The 21747-nt window shown below is 39.1% G+C and overlaps 1 protein-coding gene across 12 annotated transcripts in view; it reads left to right on the top strand.

Moving 5' to 3' along the window:
- The window catches only part of HDAC9 (histone deacetylase 9), a 499339-nt gene that overhangs the window by 467717 nt on the left and 9875 nt on the right, over positions 1-21747 (top strand). For 11 of the 12 annotated variants that reach the window (XM_076331372.1, XM_076331379.1, XM_076331374.1 and 8 more), the window contains 3 exons: positions 712-845; positions 10412-10496; positions 15617-15770. In XM_076331372.1, coding sequence (XP_076187487.1) covers positions 712-845; positions 10412-10496; positions 15617-15770 — 373 coding nt within the window. The remainder of the gene's footprint in view (positions 1-711; positions 846-10411; positions 10497-15616; positions 15771-21747) is intronic. The other variant, XM_076331380.1, reaches the window with a different exon arrangement.

The following is a 21747-nucleotide window of genomic DNA, read 5'->3' as shown; positions in this document are numbered from 1 at the left end:
TGTGGTGCAGAATTGCTTAGAACATTGTTGGTCAGGAGTGAGTGATACTCGTAGAGATATCTACGAAGTTCTGGACAGTTTCAACTTATACCAAAAGCTTGAATCAAAATTAATGATCCAGTTGTTACTGCTGCCTCCAAAAACACTTCAAAATAGAACTAAGAAGTTACATATGTTTCCACTATTTTTCACTCCATGGTTGTACATTATACTCAAACCCCAAATACAAAGGAAGAATCAATTTGTAAATAAAAAAATCATCTGAAAAATACAATTACTTTTAATTATAGTATCATAGCTTAACTACAAATATTATTTGTCATATTGATGCCATAAGTGACCAGGGTTATGTCAGATATCTCTGAATAACATGGGTATATGTTACACTGACGTGCAAATAGGAAGAGAATCTGGGGTAATAATGGTTAATGACGGTAAGAAGAGAGACAACTTCATGTTTCAACTAATCTCCAGCTATTAGGGATCAGCATGAGGGACATTATCTCACATCTGCCTCATACAAAATTCCATATACCTAACTCCAAAGCATCTGGTGTGGACCATAGTCAGAAACAGAATACTGGTCTAAATATATCCCATGCTCCCTGTGCAATATCCTTGAGCTTTCTACATTCTCATGCAGCAGATGTGAAATATGTCAGTAATATCTGTTCTGCTTTAATTATTTGCACTACTGTATTTGAATACTAGGTTTTGGTCACCTAACCAAGCAATTGCTGAAGCTAGCGGATGGCCGTGTGGTGCTGGCACTGGAGGGAGGACATGACCTTACTGCCATCTGTGATGCATCTGAAGCCTGTATAAACGCCCTTTTAGGAAATGAGGTAAAACATAAATCATCGTAGGTGGAGAGAATGATCCAAGTTTGCTGAAACGCCTATCTTTGATTTTCTTTTAGTAACAATAGCATCATTCCTTTTTTCATTTGGTATAAAAACCATGCAATTTGAACATGTCTTAGAAATGAGCAGACCTCAGATGAGCTGGTTTGGATAAATACCACTAAATTAAATGATTATATAAATCCTTTAGTGTTGCCTAAATTATTCCCAGTTCTGAGTAAGATTTAATACCTCAAAATTGCTTTTGGTGATATTGTGCTGAATACCAGACTTGACATCATTGGTAGTCATTGGTGTGCATATCATCTATCAGGATCAGACCTTCCAGCCAACTATAATGGAAAAAAAATGGCTTTTGCAAGATATCTGGTAGTCTTAGGAATTGGATATTGCAAAGACACATCTTTTGCAGTATTTTGAGACTTCACCTGGCATATGAAAGAACATATTTCAGAGGCTTTTGAAATTGAAGAACATGAATAAAAATGTGTCCAAGACTTCAAAAAAAATTTTTTTAAGTTATAAATGAAGATTCAGGTTGATCTGTATGTAGTTTAAATGGAGTGTCCAAGATTTATCAAACTCTGTATATATTATTTAAAAACATTTGACAGTGGACTATCAGACTAAGTAAATATGAGTACGTGCTATTTATGTACACAAACACAAGATAAACATTCATATTAGTGAAAATCGGTTTTGTTGTCCACTAGAAAATATCTCTTCTCCTACAAATATGGTGAGAAGGAAAATAAGCTTGCTGAAGGTGCAGCCAAAATCATTTATGAAAGGGCAAAATCCTTTACCATAAATTGTGAATTTTGCAAGATCTTGTTATAAAGTGCAGTGTGTTACTTTTTTTTCCTCAGGGGAATTGGTAATAACTATATAATCTCTCCAATCAAATGTATTAGTGCCAAACTGCAAGCTAGTCTGCCAGTTCCCTTCCACTTCAAGACTTCATACCTATGTGAATATATGTGAAGTAATGTGTCTTCTGATGGATATTGGATAGAATGACTTTCTAAATGTTCTTTTTAACCTTTGCTTTTTATCTTTATGACCCATTGAGAAAAAACATTTTTATGCTTATTATTTTTTACATTATACATGCAATTAATAAAGTGATAGCTTTTTCAAAAATATTCTCAGAAATTTAAAGAAGTAGACATGTCCACACACACACAAAAAAGCTTTCATGGGGTTTTATCTACTATTACCTTTGACAAGTCCCATAAGGAGAGTTTTCCAGTGTGGTGACATGCACTATTGAAATAGATGCTCAGCTCAATGTTGGTCCTTTTATGTAGGTGCTGAAATATGGATTACAAAACCTAGCTTGAGGTATTTGACAATGTTAGTGAATGCAGCATTGCCTTCCTGATCAGCTGCCATTCCAGGGCACTCTCATTGATATTCTCTGTCCTCATCTTCCCTGTGGTAGTATCTTATGGCATCAGTGGCTTTTCATAGCCCTTCTAAACCCATTCTCTGAAATTTGCACCCTTGTGGGACTAATGCAAATGGTACAATGCTGGTAATATGATGTGTCTTCCTCTGTGTAGGTACCTGGGTCCCTCTATCCAGTTGTGACCATTTGGTGGTGCTACCCATTTATGAAAACTGCCTTGTTTTATTTTAACACTATATCCCACCCAACTACTATTTCTGCTGTCACTGACTAGCCATTATCCAAGCAAAAATATTGGTTGTGAGAAAAAGGAATGAGATAAGTGTACTGGAATAGAGGCTTTCTTCCATTTTATTTTAGAGTAACTAGAGACTGGGAAATTAGATAAACTGTGAGTCTATCTGTTTGCAAAATGTAGCTAAGCAAATTTCAGGAGAGACAAAAATTCAATAACTGAGAATAAAGACAAATATAACCATGCAGCCATTTTTAATTCACTCATAAAAGAATATGATCATTAATAACTTGAAACATCTCATGCAATAAGCATTATGCTCATGTGCTCTTACTCAAAGCTTTGTCTTCAGGGACATGCATTAAATGGTCTGGTGCAGCAGAATTTCAAAGAGAAAATATGCTGTGGCTGCTAAGAAGAGAAAAATACTCCAGAGAGGATGTTGTTACCAGCACTACCATAAGAAACTGATGTTTGCTTAAAAGAATAAGTAAAGGTGTTGCCGAGGAGCAGACACTAATGAGGAAGTCTGATACCCAGTTAGCAGTTAGAAATCAGCACGTCTGTTGACATCTACAGATTTATGGCAATCTACACCACATGGCCCATAGCATATACATTGCTTGATTTCAGCATAATATTCATGAACTTGCACAGCAAACTCCAAGTGTGTTCCTGCCAAGGACAGAAAAAAATGTTTCTCGTCAAACAACCAATTATTGTAATTTGAGGATGCATTCTTCCTTGAATGCAATTCTTTACAGGTGATTAATAGGATAATTATAACTTATTATCTGCCCTTCACTTGTACAAATAATGGTATGTAGTGCAAGCCTAGTTTAAAAACATTGGCAAGATGAACTTCAGTTTCTAAACACTACACATGTAATTGAACTCAAATTAGAAAGGTTGGGAAAGGCCTTTGTAAGGTACTCTGCAGTTTGTCAGATGTATTTATTCATGTGCTGAGGATTAGAATTCATAAACATTTTGCAGGTTTTTTTGAAAACTTTTTCTTTTCTTTTGTTGTTTTTGGCCAGGACTTGTCAATACAGAAAGTCACTGCTTCATATGTTCTATTACCAGCAGAATAACATTTTTAAAAAAGAGTAATTGTAAAACTAGCCACAACTTCCAACTTTCATGGAGAGCTGGTTTCATATGCAGAGGTAACATCAAACTTAGAAGTGAAAAATGCTTTCTTTTTTTATTTGTCTCTGAACACCAAGAAGGAAAATAGGTTGACATCCAAAATAGATATATTTTGCTCTTAGTTATATGTCGCCTGTAGCACAGTGATCTGTTTAGCAAGATAACTTTTTACTCTTCTCTTAGCAAATTCAAGTGGAGCCACTAGGAAAAGAATACACTATCAAGTTAATCTTCTTTAAATAACTTGAGCATGGCACAGGAAATTCCTGCATACAGTTGTTGATTTTGAAGACTAACCAAAAAAACTATTAAAAAGGTCTCTTTTTCTTGGAAGAGCTCAGAATTTAAATGAGCTATCAGCCCCATCTATGTGTGGTCAATACTTCTGAACTTCTCTGCAGAAGTACTTTTGAACATTAATTTGAACATTAATTTGACAGAAAAACAAATGGGATTATAATTGTTGGTTTTCTCTGATTGGAGGTACTTCTATTGTTAATTGTTTCTTTCTAAGACCCAGTTCTCTAAATAGAGGTGCCTAGTGCCTTTTTAGATACCTTAGGGTATCCAGGACATCACCCCAGGAATGGTAGATCTAACACAGAACTTAGAGGAGATCCACACCCTTTCTGAGTGGGAACTGGAGATTAGGCAAGACACCCTATAGTATCTGAAATGGCTCAATCTGGTTTGCTTGTGTGAATCCCTCCTTAAATGATGAGAAAACTGAAAAGGAAATTATTAATTAGAAAGTTGACACATAAAATTATTTTAAAAAAAAAGTTCTCAAGGTCTCAGGTTTTCTTGTCCATGCTTCTGTGTACAAGCAGAAAATTTCCATGTCACTTTGAGAAAAATCCATTTGACCATTTGCAGAGCTAATTAGGAGCACCATAGGTTATCTCCTTGGAAGGAAATCTTCCTAAGAGGTGAGAAGAGATTAAGCAGCTGGATTCCCTTGAAATCCAAAATGAAAACATGGAAATCCTTCTGGCAGGTAAAAAGGCAGGATGAGCATCAGTTGCTTTAACATATCCCTGAATTTTCTCAACATGATTTGAGAACTTGTCCATTAAAAGAGCACCTGTCAAAACAAAGGAAATGATGGATTCAGATAATTAGAAAAGAGGCATTGCTTTTAAACCTAAGCATTTCTGAGATGATGATATACTCATGCTTAAAAGTCAGTTCTCTCATTTATTGTGATACTCTTGAAATGATTCTACAGTTTTTCGCAGATTGGTTGTATAGTTTCAAATACTTATTTTTAAAGCATATATAGATTTATATATTACTTCAATTAAGAAAACCATTAAATGTTAAGATTTGTATGTTATTCCAAGAAGTGTGTGAAAATTGGGTTGAATATTGAGATCTTTCCCCAAAATCTTTGCCATGGAGAATGGAAATTCCAAACTAATTTGTCCGTCCTAGCTTCAGTGCTATAAAGACCTCTGCTCTGCCTTTTGGTGCCAGGTGGTGGTGAGTAAGGCTGCTCTATACATGCAAGGATAGGTTCTGGTTTCTTTCTTCCACATTACTTTTGAAGAGGCACTACTTGGATTTAAAAAGCCCTCAGGGATAAGCTTTCCTTGAGTTCAGTATCCTAAATCCTGCATCTTATTTCCAACATAAATTTCCATGTGTTCTGTTGGGTGTTCTTATGCAGCCAGAGGGAATGAGGAAGGATTCTTTCAAGCACAAAACTCTTTGAGTCAAAAACTGAGGATTTAGTTCTTCCTTCACACCATCCCTTTTCAAGCAGCCAGGTGGGATATTTCCATGGGACATAGAAGTCAGTCTCACATCATGGTCCCTCTGACCTGTCTACAGGTTTGGGCAGTGTCTCCTAGCTCTATCTACATGGTACAGCAGTTTGCCATGGTCTATAACAAGTGATAATTAGTCACAGACGGGGTCATGCTCTTCTTTGCATAGAGGAAACAGAGAAGTGCAGTCCACAGTGTGCTTTGCCCAGCGGGACCCTGCAACAAAGGCACACAGAAGATGCATGTCTGCTCTCATTGACTGTGACGGCCAAGGCTGAATTTGGCCCTAAGTGCAAAAACATTTCTAAGTGACTAAATTTAACATCTTCTAGTAAATATTCTTCTGGCTTGAATTTCAGTCTGAAGTAGAATTTGACAAAACATTGTGATTGGTTGGCTCCCAAGCATGCTTGAAAACTTATACTGGACGATTTTCTTGCAGAGTGTGAAGTATGTGCTTCTTTCTTGCAATCTGTTGAGCTGGCATTTAGGAGGGGATGGTAATTTAAGTGGAAAGCTCGTACTCTGCAGCTTTCCTGCTGATGATGAAAAGTTGGCATTTTTCTCCTTTGTGGAATTCAGTGTGAATCTGGGGCTGCTGGCCAGTTAGGCAGTGAGCTCTGCCAAGAGGGCCTGGACTGCGTTAAAAAGGGGTTATTTGCCAGAACAGGTAAGCATTTCTCTCTCCAAAATGGAGATATTCATGGAAGTGAATATGGCCTGAGATCAATTTTAAATTGCATGGTAAACTTGGTCACAATCTCACATCCTCATTGTTAATCTGAGTCTAATACTAGAAAATAATTAACACTGAGTCTAAGCCACCTGTCAACTGCTGCTTGCATAAACCCAGAGTCCAGAAATTGGCCCAGAAATAGAGAATTAGATGGAGTAGGAAACAGCAGCAATGTATGTGCCAGAGGTCAGGATGGTGACATCAAAGTCCCCAAGGTGGGCAGTGCTAGTCAGGAAGTGGTTTGGCCAAGGAAACAGAGAATATTCTGATTCCAAAGTTACATACCTCCAAGGCATTCCTTGTTTTTTGGGGACTGGTAAGTGCTAATGACCCTTTGTGCCTTTGAACCTATTCCCTACTGAAAACTGACTCGTTTATGTACCGCATTGTAACAGTGGATCACAAAAATACCTGCCTAAAGTGCTTATATACAAACAGAAAGTGCAGAAACTTTGAGAAGATTGCTAATATAAGAACACAGAGGACCTGTGAGATCTTTGAACTTAGTCCTCTGTAATCATAGGCAACCCTAGGAGCAACAAAGCCCAGTCTTGGTGCTGATATGCTTCTTGCACAGTTTATCCAGGAAAGGGAGGTTGTAGCGCTTCCTCCTGCAGCCTAGACATCCCTGAGGAGCCTGTCTGCCTTCTCCCTTTCCTCTGCTTCTGTCAGGACTCTTTATGCTCCTTACCTTATGCTTGCAATTGTCTCACTTTTCAGTTATCTCTAACTGCACTCTACAATAATCTTCACTGAAGCTAATCTTGGTGCTTTAAGACATGACAGTGCTAAGGACAATACAGATATTGTTAGATTTTCTAGATTTTCCAGCTCAGTGCAGACTGCTGTAGTTTCAGATTCTCTCCATGTTCCCAAGGATCATTTCAGATCACCTTCTGGGCACGTGAAATTTCCGTCATTAATTCCTTCTTCAAGCATTTGTTGATATGCCTCTGGCCGACTTTGGCGGCCTGAGTGATTTTTGCCCACTTACATTGTTTTTCCTACTTTGAAAATTATTAGTGGACACAGTTTCTACTTTCATCTGCTACTTTGGGCACAAAAGCCCAATTCAGCCATGTAAAAGCTTTGAAAATGTGACCCTTTGTGTCTGGTCCAAACTGTCTCTCCAGTGGTTTGGTTATTTCTGCACTGACTTGAGCTGCTCTTCTCTGAAAGATTTCTTTCCTGACAGTGTACTTCCAGTGCTTTTTTCAGCTTCCTTTCTGTTAGCCTCCAGATTTAATAGACTTCATGATCTGAATGCCACTAAGTGTAGGAGGGAAGGTGATGGTGCCATATATGCCAGGTGTAGAGTAATTTCTTTTGTTCGCTGTTGGGTCTAACTGCTGGTATTTTCCGGGGGCACCCCTCAGTCTATACAGTTGTATCCAACCAGTGGATAGCTGCCAACAGAAATCATTCTTTCAAATGCAGACAGCCTCATTTCAAAGTGTGTAGAAATAGCTGCCATAACCCACTGGCTTTATTTCTGCAGTGTTTTTGTAATGGTACTGCATTTGGGCTGAACAAGGTCTATGACGTAATGAACTTACTTCTGGAGCCTGATAAGGTTTCCCTGATATGGAAGAGGATCCAGGTTCTGCCTGGCTATCCCTAAGGGTGAGGAGGCAGAATAGCTCTGGAGCAGAAGCTGAGCTTGGGTTACAACATGAAAGTTTTGTGGAAAAAATTGTTAAGGAAATGATCAATGACTATTATATTCACATCACCTGCAGATCTGTTAGTAGAGCTAACAGATGGAGTAATGATTGGGATAATTGTTGGATGTCTGACACTTTTTCTTCTTTTCTTTAGTAATTCATCATCATATCCTGATTTCTAAAAACACCTCTGCCATTTCTAAATATTCATCTGATATGTCTAATATTCAAATGTATCCTACTCGTTAAACAATTTATTTCTGTACTGAAAAATAAAGAGGTGTCATTGATATATTAGGAAAAATCAAGACAATTTTTTGCCTCCTGCAAAAATCCAGCTCTGAAGAAGGCAACAAAATATTCACCTTTTAATAGGAAATCTCCTCTGTCTATCTCTGCATCAGCTGCTCCCAGCTTAATAATTAGTACAAGAGGTCTGCAGAAAGAATCTCAAGGTACTCAAAGGCAAAACAAGACACAGGTCTCAGATCTTGCAGTCTGGCAATTCCTTACCTTGTACTATTATTCCTATTGTTATAGCCTGGAGCTATTTTGTCCTACTTCAGGGGAGTGAAATGGTTGTCAAAGCCTTAGGAATTAGGAAATTGTCAAAACAGAACCTTAAGCTATTGTTCACTTCCCCTTCTGTGTTCCTGCACCCAGTACAACCAAACAGAACTTCAGGATTTTGTTCTCTTCCTGGCCAAATGGTAGATTGCTTTAAACAGAAAGTAACAAGTGATAAAAGCAAGTGCTATTTATCTATATAACCCAAGGTATGGATTATTAAGATTATTGTACAGATTATTGTTTTAAAATCTGTGAAGCTTGGTCTGTTGGTAGGCATTTTCATAAACACACAGTTTTCCCCCAGGTACCTGCAAGAGTTACCAAACAGAGTAACCTATGAAGATCGTGAAGTAAATGTGGTTTAAAAATTGCAAATGTATCTATAAATGTTATTTTTACTGTAATTGCTTTCTTCGTTCTAATCCATGATACATATTAGATAGCAACAATCTTCCTTTGCAGTTTGGCCTCCTCGGTAACCAAGTAGAGTTGGGACCCAGTTAGATCCTACCAGCACTTCTATGCACACTTGCTCACTGCCCAGAATGGAGTGATTTATGCTATTTGAAAAAAACCCATAGTGCTATTGTTTGTAGCCACAAGGAAATCTTCCAGCTGCAATCCCCTATGGGATTCTAAGGAAATAATGACATGAACAGCCCTATTCATTTTAGTTACCAGGACTCCAAAAGACTGGTGATATTTGCAATGTCTTTATCACTGACAGGCATTTGCTGCTGATCATAATGGTAAGATCCCAGAAGTTCTGGGATTTGTAGCTGAGCTTGCTTAAAATAACTACTAAGGGAGTATCTACACTGCAGTTCCTTCCCACTTTCTGTACTTGGATCAAAGCTGATTTTATCTAGTTGGGTGGGTAGCAATGCAGCAGTAGCAACCCGGAGGACAATGTATGATGGCTACTGAACTATTAACTTCACAGAGGAAGCTCCTTGGGTGGGCTTCACTTGACCTAGTTTAAAGTAGACCAAGGCATGCTTAAGAAAGGAGTTTTGTCTGCAGTACAGATGTCTCCTGTCAACGATGGTTGAACTTCCTTAGCTTTAGAGAAGAGAGATTGGTATTGATATCACTCTTCCTTGTCTACCTTGACACGGTTGCTACTCCTGGCTCCGCAGGAAGCAGCCTTAGCAGGCTATGCAGGGAAGCGGAAAAACTGGCTGGACTCTAAGCATAGTTCAAGGAGAATATAGTTATTATAGTACAAGAAGAGGCGTTTAGCCCAAACAATCTTTTACCCTTTTTCTAGGAGGTGGACAAAAAAGCACGTGGATTAATTTCAAAATAGAATTTGCTTGGTATATCTATCCATTGCAGGGCAAAAATAACTGTGCAGTAACTGAACGCTTCCTTCTGCTAATTTACTATGATGCAGCCCTACATAAAGACTATACAGTTAAAACTGGCTAATTAAAATGCAGCTGACTATAAAAAACTTACTTAGAGAACTCTTACTGCTGATCTGCATAACCATTTTTTATCTACTACTTTGTTTGAAATTAATGTAAAGCTAGTAAAAGCAGCTGTGTTTTATGGCTTTCCCTAAAAATATTAAAATGTGTAAGATGGTTAGATGTAATAACACCAGAAAAATAAAGATAATAGAGTGCACACTTTGGTTCCAGTGTGGCTTCAGCAAGGTTTTGTTTGGAGTGCCCAGCTGCGTATACAGACGCAGTGGAATTTGGTTTGTGAGGAACCTACAAAAATTACACAAATAACTAGCATTTTTTTAATGAATAATACACAGACATGCACCTGCTTCAGAGACTCCATAGATTAGTCTTGCAGCCAATAGAAAAGCCCCTTGGAATTCAATTACATGGCTGGAAAACAGAAAACAAAATCATGGCTATACTTTTAGAACTGATACCAGCAAAATGTTAACCAGTTCTTGGGCTGAGCTTTTCCTGAGGATTAGATTGTTTCAGTTTGTTTTACTTCCCTGTGGCTTATTGAAAATTTATATTATTCTATTTTATTCTTGCAGCTGGAGCCTCTCCCGGAAGATATTGTGCACCAAATCCCCAATATGAATGCAATAGCTTCTTTAAAAAAGACCACTGAAATTCAAAGTATGTTTCTCAGTTTGGGTTGGTGGGTTTGGGGTATTTTTTATTATTAATTAACGTCACAGACATTAAACTATTGTTTCAGAGGAAAGAGTGAGCAAATGTTTTGTGTATAAACCAACATGCTGTGTCTAGAATATATATATGCTTTTTTTTCTGTTTCTTTGACATCTCTTAGTTTCTGCTATGTATTTAGCCCTGAAAAAATAACCCATTGAAATGATTTAGAGCTTTCTGATTCCTGAATATTCCCAAATCTTTCCATTCCAGAGCAGCTTGGATGAAATAGATGTTTGTCAGTGAGGGACAGGAACAGACAGGTAAATTACAGCTCTAAAAAATAGTTTCTTCAGATTCTGTTTGTGCAGCCCTTTACAAGTTACTCGCTTTGAGATGTATAGGAGCTTGAGATAAAGTTAAAAAGCTCAAAATAGGCACTGATCCATGAAACAATGCTAACAAATACATGATTTTATTCTGTTTCTGATGCAGAGGGTATTTGATTGCTTCACTTGTGCGCCCTGGCCCCAAGCCTTTACTACCCAGATGCTTTAGGGCATTTGCTCTGGTCTCACTGAAAAATTTTCTCTTTGCCATCAGTTGCCTTAATCCAACTGAGCAGACTTCCCTTAAATTCTCTAATCTTCTGCTCTCTGCCATTTTACCGAGGCAGTGAGAGCTTCCTGACTTCTACTGTTTGCTGGCTCCTTAACAATAACAAATGGATAACAAATGTTTTGCTTCATGCTATATGAATCACAAATAATTGGGATTCATCTGTATAAAATAAATGCAGTTTTTAAAAGGGACACCATGTATTATCCATTGATCATGTGGTAATTATCAAGCTGATTTTAGTTGTAAAGTGGCAATTAAAACTCATCGTAGGTATATAATTCATCCTTCATATACAGTAGTCACCCAGATATGCAAATGATCTAAGTAAATCAACTGTATATGATAAATTCCAGCAAGTCATTTTTGCTGGGTGGTACGTCCTAGGGTAGCTCATGAGTTAGTACCTTCCTAAAAATCTCCTGTTAATGGTCTGGAAGAAATCAGCAAGTTAAGGAAATTCATGTACTATGCAAGATAGAGAAGATTTGCAAATGATAATAAGGACGGAAAGCTGCATACAGGCCACAGACATTAAGAAAGAATATGCAATTCTGTTTGAAATAAGACACGTATTTAATGAAAATGGATCTGAAACAAAAAAAGGGTGAATTGAGAAAAAAAATAATTAATACTGGCTTCAGAAAGGCATAGTGTCTTACTAGAAATACACACAAATGATGGCAGTTCAGAAAGAAGGAATGGATTTAGGAACAAATATGTAGTGTGTGTCTAAAAATGTAGTTCAGAGCTCTGCAGAGTGGCTTAACTTTGCTTGTTCAGAACAAGCTTAGGTCTGAGCTGAGCTGGTACAGTCACAGCAGTCCAGTGGACTGTTCTCCTGAAACGAAGTCAGACTGCTCAGGGTTTGGAGTTATTTATACACAATATTCTGTCTTTTCTTCCAGCTATTACCTAAAAGGTTATGCATACATCATTTTGTCTGGAGAGAGACCAAGTATTAGAGAGGAATGTGCTTGGATGACGGAAAGGAGCACTGGGGAAGTTTAGTGCAGCTTTATAGGGGATGCATATTTAGATGGAATTAAGAGAAGCAAGTACACGTTGAATATTAGAGGGAATTATGCGGGCTGAAAAGCATTAGGTTGTGGGGTAGCACCTCGAGAGATCCTGAGAAAGCCTGATTTGTTTGAATGATTGCTTGCATGTATATTGAGTCTGTATTTCTGTGATCCAACATTGATAATGAATATTAGCAATATTTTAGACAAAAAAAGTCCCTCTTCTGTGTTTGCTGCAAAAAATTGAAGATACAATACTTACTTAGACAATGAGAGGAAACAACTTTTTTCTAACTAGAATGGAATTTGTATAAATGTTTTGTTTGTGACAGTGATCCAAAGCTTCTTTGGAAATATAATACATTTGGAAGTAGTAGTTCCCACACCCATGTAATATGCTATTTCTAAACAGTCCTGTTCACTAGCTTGAATACCACCCCCAAACTGTTTTTTTCAAGCAAGCCATGGTACGGCATGTCCGAATCTATCTGTGAAAGGCAATTACAAATGCCTGTAGCAGTGACAGAAACATTCACTTTTATTATTTCCTGGTAATAATCAGTGCTCCCACAAATCTTTGAGGGAGACTTAAGCACATTTTCATGCTGAAAGCCAAAGCATACCTAGAAGACTGATTTGGTTTCATAGTTTGTTCTTGCAAGCCGTGATTGCTCTTCAAGTTTTGTATGAATGAAACCAGTAGTATGCTTCATTCTTTCCCCTGAGCTCCACCAAGTTCTTCTCAATGAATGTAACAGGACTGGTAGAATTTCACATTCCAGTAGAAATGACATTTTCAGAGATGTGAGCAGTTTGAGGCAGATGCTTTTTGAGCTCATTTAATTGTCAATCCACAGCATACCTAGGGTTTCTAACAAAGCTTCTTTGCAGCTGCATGCTGTGATTGCCTCTCCGTTCCACAAGACTTTGCCTACAAATCTTTTGGTTGAGCACACATGCAAGCCCCGTACGTTTTGTGCACAACATATAAATGTTGTTCTTTATAGCTTGCAAAGCTGTTCTGCTTACCACAGGTGTAAGGTACAGCTTTCTGATTTTAAAGAAAAATCTACCATTGCTTTTTCACAAGCATCAGAAAGCACTCTTTGCATGAGGTACCTGCTGCTACCTGGATGCTATTCCTAATTGGGACTGCTTTAAAATTTCCTCCCACAAACCACAAACACCCTGCCATGCATTCCCCTTCTCCAAGACTCTCCACTGCAGCATAGATGCTGCCACCTGCTTCCTGGCCTGACTCTGCTCTCCCTCTTTATTGCTGAAGCCCCTCTCATAACACAATTCTCAATGCAGGGAAAGAAGGAAAATCACAGATCACTTGGGAGTGAAGGGCAGTTAAATGGGCACAGAGAGCCCACTAATATGCTTGAATTGGCCCTGAGTTTTAGTGTTACAAGAAAGTCAGGATCTAGGGGGCAGCTGGTGTGTGAGCCTGTGTGTGAATGAACGAATGCGATGTAGCAATCCTCACTGATGCTGTTTTATTGTTGCTGCAGGAGAACAACACAGTGGTAGCTGGTTACTAATATTTTATTTTACGAATAAAAGCCCTTGAAAACTCCAGCAGTGAACATGGGTTCATTTCTTTTATAGGCAAGAGGGGGTATTATTCCCATGCCAACAGATTTGATTTTCTTGCACATCTGTTCTGCAACAAAAACCCCACCCACTCTGTGAACATTTAGCTCATAAATTATAGGGTTTGAATTGGGTGTATATTGCAATGACTGACTTTTGCACATATGATCTGTGAGAACATTGTGGAATGCTCATATAACTTTTTTGTTTGTTTTTAGTGTATTTTTTAATGAATAGAGAATATGGTCTCTGAGCAGAGTAATAATAGAGAATACTTTTGTCTTGTTTTTATAAAATTTGCCAGGCTCCAATCATTGAGCCTACTGTTATGTACATAACTTTTTAGCTGTGTCTTTCATGCTTTTGGAGTGAAGCCAACCTCCTAACACTTAATCTCAACTTTGTAGGATACTTAATACACTTTACATTTTATCCCCAGAAGGTCCCCGTTATTTAAGGATTCTGCTAACTACTCAAACGTGCACACTATTAGAGTTCAAAGAAACACGCTGGCCATGCTCGCTGGTTGTTCTTGCACATTGACTTGGGCTTTCATCTTGCAATGATGTTTTTGAATGAAGACATTTTCAGGCTTTATTGACAGCTGCTTTCTCACTGGAGGGAAAAGTTCATCTTTTGAAAAGCCTGAAACTGTGTTGAGAGCTGTGTTACCAAGGAGGGAGTTTTCAGCAGCCTTTGTGCAGCACAGGCAGCACCACCGCTGGCCTGGCCTCCCAGCTGTCAAAGCCTCCAGCTACCCTCCGGATAAGCACCTCGACTCAGCCTGCTGCCCAGCTGCCAAAATCCTCCTTTTAGCCCTCGGAAAAGTCCCCTACTTGATCCCCTCTCTTTCACAGCTGTTGAAACCCTCCGCCTAATTCCCAGATAAGTACCCTGACCCAACCTCTGCAGCAGCTGCTGGAAGCTTCTTGCTAAACACTGAATAAGCTCTGGTCCAGAGCTCCCAGCCTTCCCAAAGCTCCTAATTTCCAGGTGTCATCCACCTGGCAATTAGTGAGTGCTCAGTGGACTACTGGACTGTAAGAAATACATATGTAAATTCTTACTTGTTCACCTGGTTACCACTAATCAACCTCTGTTTCTTAATAGCACTGCAGTAGCAGACCATTTTAGGTGTTGACGATGAGTCACCTGCCATTATTGTTTGTGTTGCTCGAGAAGCTTCTTACTGTCTCTTCTGTTACAGGCAGAAAGCTGAGAATACTCATGCTTTTAATCCACTGCTGTGTTTTTACGCAGCAAACCAGAAAGCTCTATTCCTTATGATATCTGGCAGCTTTCCAGCAACAGCCAGTTCATATATGAAAGTTTTAAATAAATTATTGTTCTAGTATACGCCCTGAGGTTGGAGGAGAAAGAACATCCAGGACTAACAAACCTGATTGTTCTGGCAACATCACTTCGGTACGAGCTGGCATTTCTGAATTTTTTCCTTTTCAAGACAGTGCTGTGTGAGCACGTTACACAACAATGTTCATTTTTCTAGTCCTATTTGCTGTATATGCATCAATTGTCTGCCATATCAGATCTTCTAGGTATTAACCCTGCCCTGAACTCCCTTCACCTTGTGTAGATAAAGCCAATAGCTTGTCTGACAGTATGAGTTCATTAGCCTGTGTGTTACTCCTCCAGTTTATTACCTTCTGGGGAAGGGTGTGACACAGCCCTTGGAATGAAAGCACTTTCCAACTTGGCATTCTTAGGTTCAGAAATATACCTCTTCACTGCAGCCTGAAGTTTCAACTGTACTGCTTACACCGCAGTGATTTTAAATTATAATCAGCCAGTGTTGAACTAAGTGATTACTATGCTTGTAGCACCATGCTAGCTAAAATTCCCATAAATTATTATGTGTGTTTTCCTTAGGCAAGTACTGGAAGTCAGTGGAGCCATACTCTGTGCCAGTGAATTGTGCTCTGGCTGAGTCTCAGAAACAAGAGAGGGAGGAGACAGAAACGGTATCTGCTATGGCCTCCCTTTCAGTGGATGTTGAGCAGTGTATCCCTCAGGAAGGCAGCAGGTAAGCATATGCAATTGTTGCAGAGAACAAGGCTTTCGCTCGAGTCAGGTGAGATGAAGACTGCTAGACTAAGGGTTGTTTCAAAATTATCTGCTAGTTGAGGTACCTGGAATTTTTCATCCCTGGATTTGAGTTCTCTCACTTGGCCACTGGAAGCAGAGATATTCTATGCTAGCAGGTATTTTTTTGGGCTCTGTAATTCTTTACTAAGGTTCATGATTAGTACAAGAACCTTGTTTTCTCCCCATGTCTAATGGTCTCTAATACATAAAAAGTGCATTATCCATATGAGGAAAATAGACATGATCAAGTGTAATCAACCATATTCTTCTCATTGGAAGCTATTCAAACCTGTTTTAGTTTTCATTTTCTAGGAAGGCATTTAACACACGGTCAGATAAATTTAATAAGGATGGACTTAAATCATTATTAAATGATCTTAGACAAGCATTAAAATTACTTCCCTGGAAGCAATGGAACGGTGCCAGTATAAAACTTAAAGCAATCCTGACCAGGATTAGCGCCAACATTTTCTGTGTACCAAGATGAAGGTACACCAGCAAAGAATGAGAACGCTGTTTTTTCCAGCTTGTCAGCTGCTTTTTACGTTAATGAAGATTGCTTTCAATTTCACAAATTGAGAAAATGATACAGTGACTGCTGTTTTATTTTTTGCTGATTAGAGATGAAAAAATTTGATAGCCACTGAATACTGTGTCATCTACAAAACAGTATTTCTTCAGGGAGTTGTTAGGAATCAGAAAAAGCCACTGCAGAAGTTCCTGGAGTTTCCTATTTACCCATTTTAAGGACAAACTTTCCTGTCCTTCACCAGTAAAGGAAGACCCAAAATGCAGTGGAACCATTCGGTTTCCATCACACAAAGAAAACAGGGGAGGGAGGAGGAAAGGAGAAAAAAGCCTTATAAGGAGACTCATCAGCTCCCTGCAGGCTGTGGAGCAGAGCTGTGTAACAACAGGAGAGAAAGGAGGGAGCTGTGGGTAGGCAGAGCGGTGGTGGGAGTGGAGCCAGAAGGATCCATGGCTCCTACGTCATGACAGCTACTTGTTTGATTTGGTTCTTGCCTCCCGCATTGGCTCTTTTAATCAGGACTGAACTGATAGGCATCAGGGGGAATAGCGCAGTGCTAAAAGCTATGGATGCGTTTGGGAGTGAACGTCTCTCACAACAGTGGGAGTGCTCATCTGTCAATGAGATAACAGAGATGGCTCAAAGGGACACACAGGGAGCAGAGCTAGCTAGTAAAGTTCACAGTATTTACATAATTGCCTTTCCGATGGTAATTATATTTTAATATGCTATGGCTATTGTTGTGCTAGTATTATTGCAAACAAATCCATAAAAGCTTGGGGAAGAATCCATGATGAACAGGAGACAGTTTAGGTTTGTGAGAGTGCTAATCAGTGCTCAGCTAAGGAATAATGTAAGGTTTGTCATATAAATTTGTGACAGTTACAAGACACTTCTGCTAGCCAAGGACAGAAAGGTGCCTGCTCGTGTGTACATGGCTCTGAACTATAAAGACTTTTAGTTAAAGTGTTGGAACTAATGCAATCAAACAAAGCAAAGCTTTAAATTGTCTGAAAAAGGGTGTGGTTAATTTTGTGTATTTTTACATTGCTCAGAATAACCAAGACTTGTATTTGTTATGTGCCTCCACTCACTTAAAACTACAGCCATTGAGAGCAACTGCTGATCCTACATGATTTGAACAAAATAACCCTTTGACTAATGCTGCACTTAGTTATTGTATTTATTACCTACCTACTGATAACCTGTGACAGTTTCCGCCCATTCTGAAAACAGAATTTCAGGGCGGAGCTGAGGGAAATGGAAAAAAACGGATGTGCGGAAATGTACACAAGTGGAATTCATGTGGCTGCCAGATTCATTACACTTCATCAGTTCTGGACTCTTATAGGGACGAATCCATCATGATGAATTGTTCTGTGGAAAAATGGCTTCGTTTGAAATATCTTCTGTGGTGCTGCAGAGATTTTTCAGCAAGCACAAAAAAACCCTATGCACGCATGCGTTCCTGAGTCTGTTTCCACATTCGTAACCCACAAAGAAGTCACCCAAAGCCAGATTGCCATCAGAGAGCGATGGGACAACATAAGTGCTGTCCCACTGGGCCAAAATTGATAGTTAGGTTTTCTGAGGCTTCTGGACATCATTCTCTCTGTTTTCTTCCTGCTGAGTGTAAGGAGGAATATGGAATCAAAAATGGTCACCCTGAAGGTCTGATTTTGAGGGTCCTCTGGGCTGTGGGGAGACCTGAGAGGACCTGGGTGCACTTTGAGCATGAATGAAAGTCCAGCACGGGATCATAAATCCAGGGACTGATTTGACATTGCACACCCTGGTTCCAGGCCAGTATAATTTCATTCCTTTCACGAAAACATGACGTTCATTTCATAGGCACATAACAACACAAACAGCAGTAATGTAGTCATGAGTCCAACTTTGCTTTTGCACATTTGTTATGTTTGTTGTAATTAAGGACCAAGTATGCAAAGCTCCTTTTCGAGCCCCTTTCTATGGCAAATGACAGGGCTGCAGGGACGTGAGGAGTCATCTGGGCTCTCAAGCCCTCTTGATAAGGCCACTGTAGATGCGCCCCTCCTCCCCCCATTGTAGATGGGGGCCACCTTCAGAAGACCTGTTGCAAGCCTTTGCATTGAGTGTTTGTTTGGGAAAGCTAGTTGTGACAGGTAGGGCAGGATCAGAGCAGAAAGCGCCATGGCTGACAGGGCAGCCTGAAAGTTCCTTCATTATGCCAGGAGCCGATTTACTTTCTCTTAATTCCCACGATGGTCAGCCAGGCTGATAATTCTGGCCTGTATCTCTAACCCTGTTTCACTGAATTGATGGTAGAGATCCTGTTGACTTCAGCTTTGGATGGTCAGGCCTCCAGATGAAGAGAGCGGCAGCAAGAGCCTCTTTGCGGGAAACTCTTGCCAGTTATGTTGGAGGATATATTGGTGTTTGGAGAGAGATGACTCACTTTAAACTCAGATTTTGGGTAAAGCAGCTCTTTTCCTGGCCAACTCATATCTGACTCATTTACCACTGATGAATAAAGGATAAAATGCTCCTGGCTAAGGCCCATCTTAAGTATTTCTCTTTCTTTCTTCTCTCTTTCTTTCTTTTCTTCAAGTGACAGTGCCGATTATTTTTTTATTCGATTTCCTCTGGCAGGCTAAATGAAGAAAACCGTGAAAAGCTGCTATGCTTTTGGTGTTTTATTTTACCAAAGCACAACTCTGCATTTTAAGATCCAACTGAAACTTGATTATAGACTTCAGAAGAGAACAGATATAGAAAAAAGAGTTTGTGGATAGGAAAGAAAACATGCATGATGCTAACACAGATTTAAATACAGATGCAATTAAAGGAACAGGCATGCCCTATAAAACATTTCTAATGACCCTAACTTTTGTGCGTTGATAACTGCTTATTCCCTATGTGAGATACAGATTTAGCTGATTAGAATTGTGCTTTGGCCAGACACCCATTTCAGAAATTGTGCTATGAAAATGTTCAGTACAGTGCTGTCCCTGATACATTGGAGCTTCTGTATGTTTCTTCTTAAAATGGAAAAATAAAAGGGTGTGGAGGGAGATCTCTTGCACTTACTATTTTTACAGCAAACAGTAAATCTTGAGGATGACATTTATCAGAATTTGACTTTATGGTCCTCATTCAGGCGAGCATAGATTTTACTCAAATGGAAATGAAAACAAAATGTAACTTTTAGATATTACTCTCAGTGTTACAGAGCTAGCAGTTGCAGTTTCAGTCACATTGCATTATATTACATACATTATGTTATATACTAGAGCAACTGGTTGGATCATGGGGTACAGCTAGCCGTCATCTAGGGTCACTTGCTGTGTTTGTGTTTCAAGTCATAAAGCTTCACTTAGCATTTCCCTATTTGGGTATCCACCTCAGTTGTGCTGAGTAACCTGCACCTACCTGGCCATACCTCACAGGATCTGCAATCACAGCCAGGCTCAGGAGCTGAAGAACAGCTTCCCCAGGTCAGGCTGCAGCCTTATCTTGCCCACCTTCCTCTTGTTCCCCGGTGGTGGGTGCGTAAGGAAGAGAACCAGGAGCAGAGGAGTTTGAGAGCCAGCCTTGCCCTGCTGAGTCAGTAGATCTCAACAGCTGTATCTGACCCATCCTGTGTAAAAGCCTCCAGGATACTTACCCAGGCATGAACTTTTCAAAGTTTTTTTTTAACCAACTTACACCTTTGGCACTCAGGTAGTGAATCCCACAGCTTCATCAGGCATTGCCCTTCTTTGTCTTTGCTCTAAACTTATTAACCAATAAATTCACTGGGCAACCCCTAGTTCTTGCATTGTGAGAAATAAAAGCAGTTCTTTTCTTACTCATAGTCTCTGCCCCATTTCTGGTTTTAAAGGCTTCAGCTGTCTCAAGACTCTGTATTCCTCCTGGTATGAAAATAATTTCTTACCTCTGATGATTCTTGCCCCTCTCTGTGCCTTTTGTAGTTTTCTTTGAGATGGAGTAAGAACTGCATGCAGGACTCCAGGTGTTGGGCACACTGTGGATTTGCACAGTAGCTTAATGTTGGGGATTTTTTCTTGTTTCTGTTGCTCTCTGCTCTTCAACCATTAACTCCAAGCTCTCAGTCATAGCCATCACTGTGTATAAACAGCTAAAGCTGTCCTCCCCCCTGTTTTATGTATTGTGTGTTAGTTTGTGTTTGTTTACCTTCTTTTCCACTCAGAAATGGTGTTACGGGCTTTAGAACTGACTAGTATCAGTAATTTGGCATCATCAACAAACATTATCACCTAAAACTACTGGTAATCTGCCAAGTCTTTTTGAGATGCTCTGGAGAGTCCCTCCATGGTGAAAATTCACTAATATTATCATCTGTTTCCTACTTTTGATGGATCATTAATGTATGAGAGGACCTTCTCTCGTAACCTAGTTTCCTCAAAGCATTTGGATAAAATAGTTGGAGGACTTTCTTTGCACAGGGATATCACTTGATCCCTCTTCCTTAATTTCCTTCAGAAACTTCTAATAAATTTGTAAGGCTTGCTTTCTCTGTAAGTGTTAAGACATAACTCTTACCCAAATTACCATTACCTAAATGCCTACTAATTCTGTCACTGATTATAGCTGCTTTCAATTTCTCCATACAGGCTTACTGTATCTCCTATAGTTTCCAAAGGGGGAATTGCATTTCTTACCTTCTCTAACTCTTGTGTGGGTGCTGAGTTAAGCAGTAGAATATGCTCAATAATTATTTCTTTAGCAACATCATAATTGCATTCCCCTAGAACTCAGTGGACAAATATCATCTGCTCTTAGCAATTTGGCAATGTTTAATATATCAGTTTGTTCTAGTGCTGATTCGGTTTAAGAGAGTTCATCTGCAAATAATAAAATCTCCCTGACACTTCTCTAGTGAACACAGATATAAATAGTTCATTTTGCTTTTGTGGTCTACCTTCCTTGATGCTCCTTTTATGCTTTGATCATTTCTTCTGATGTATTTTGAAAGATCTTTTTATTATTAATTTTTATGCCTTTAACATGTTGCTCTTCAGACTCTCCTTTGGCCTGCCTCATTGAGGGCTTACATTTAACTTGAGAGAGTTTATAGTTCATTTAATTCGCCTTATTTGCACATTACTTCCTCTTTTGAGAGTATACGTGTAGTTACCTTATTCTGCTCTTAAACTATGATGGTTTTTACTTTTAGTTCCTTTTTATTTGATCCATACAAAGTCCATTTTTACTAGGATATACACTTACTCAGGATCTCTTATATGATGTCTTTAGACACTCTTCGAATCATCTCTATGGTATAGAAATGTACTTCTTTTTCCCCAGCTCTCTGCTACCAGAGGATCACTTTTCAATTACAATGATCTTCCCTGAGACAGCTGAGTTAAATTAGGAACAGATT

Source organism: Aptenodytes patagonicus, chromosome 2 (genome assembly GCF_965638725.1).
Source record: "Aptenodytes patagonicus chromosome 2, bAptPat1.pri.cur, whole genome shotgun sequence".
Classification (NCBI taxonomy): Eukaryota; Metazoa; Chordata; class Aves; order Sphenisciformes; family Spheniscidae; genus Aptenodytes; species Aptenodytes patagonicus.
The sequence above is the reverse complement of the archived record's forward strand: the minus strand, read 5'-3'. Positions and strand labels throughout refer to the sequence as shown.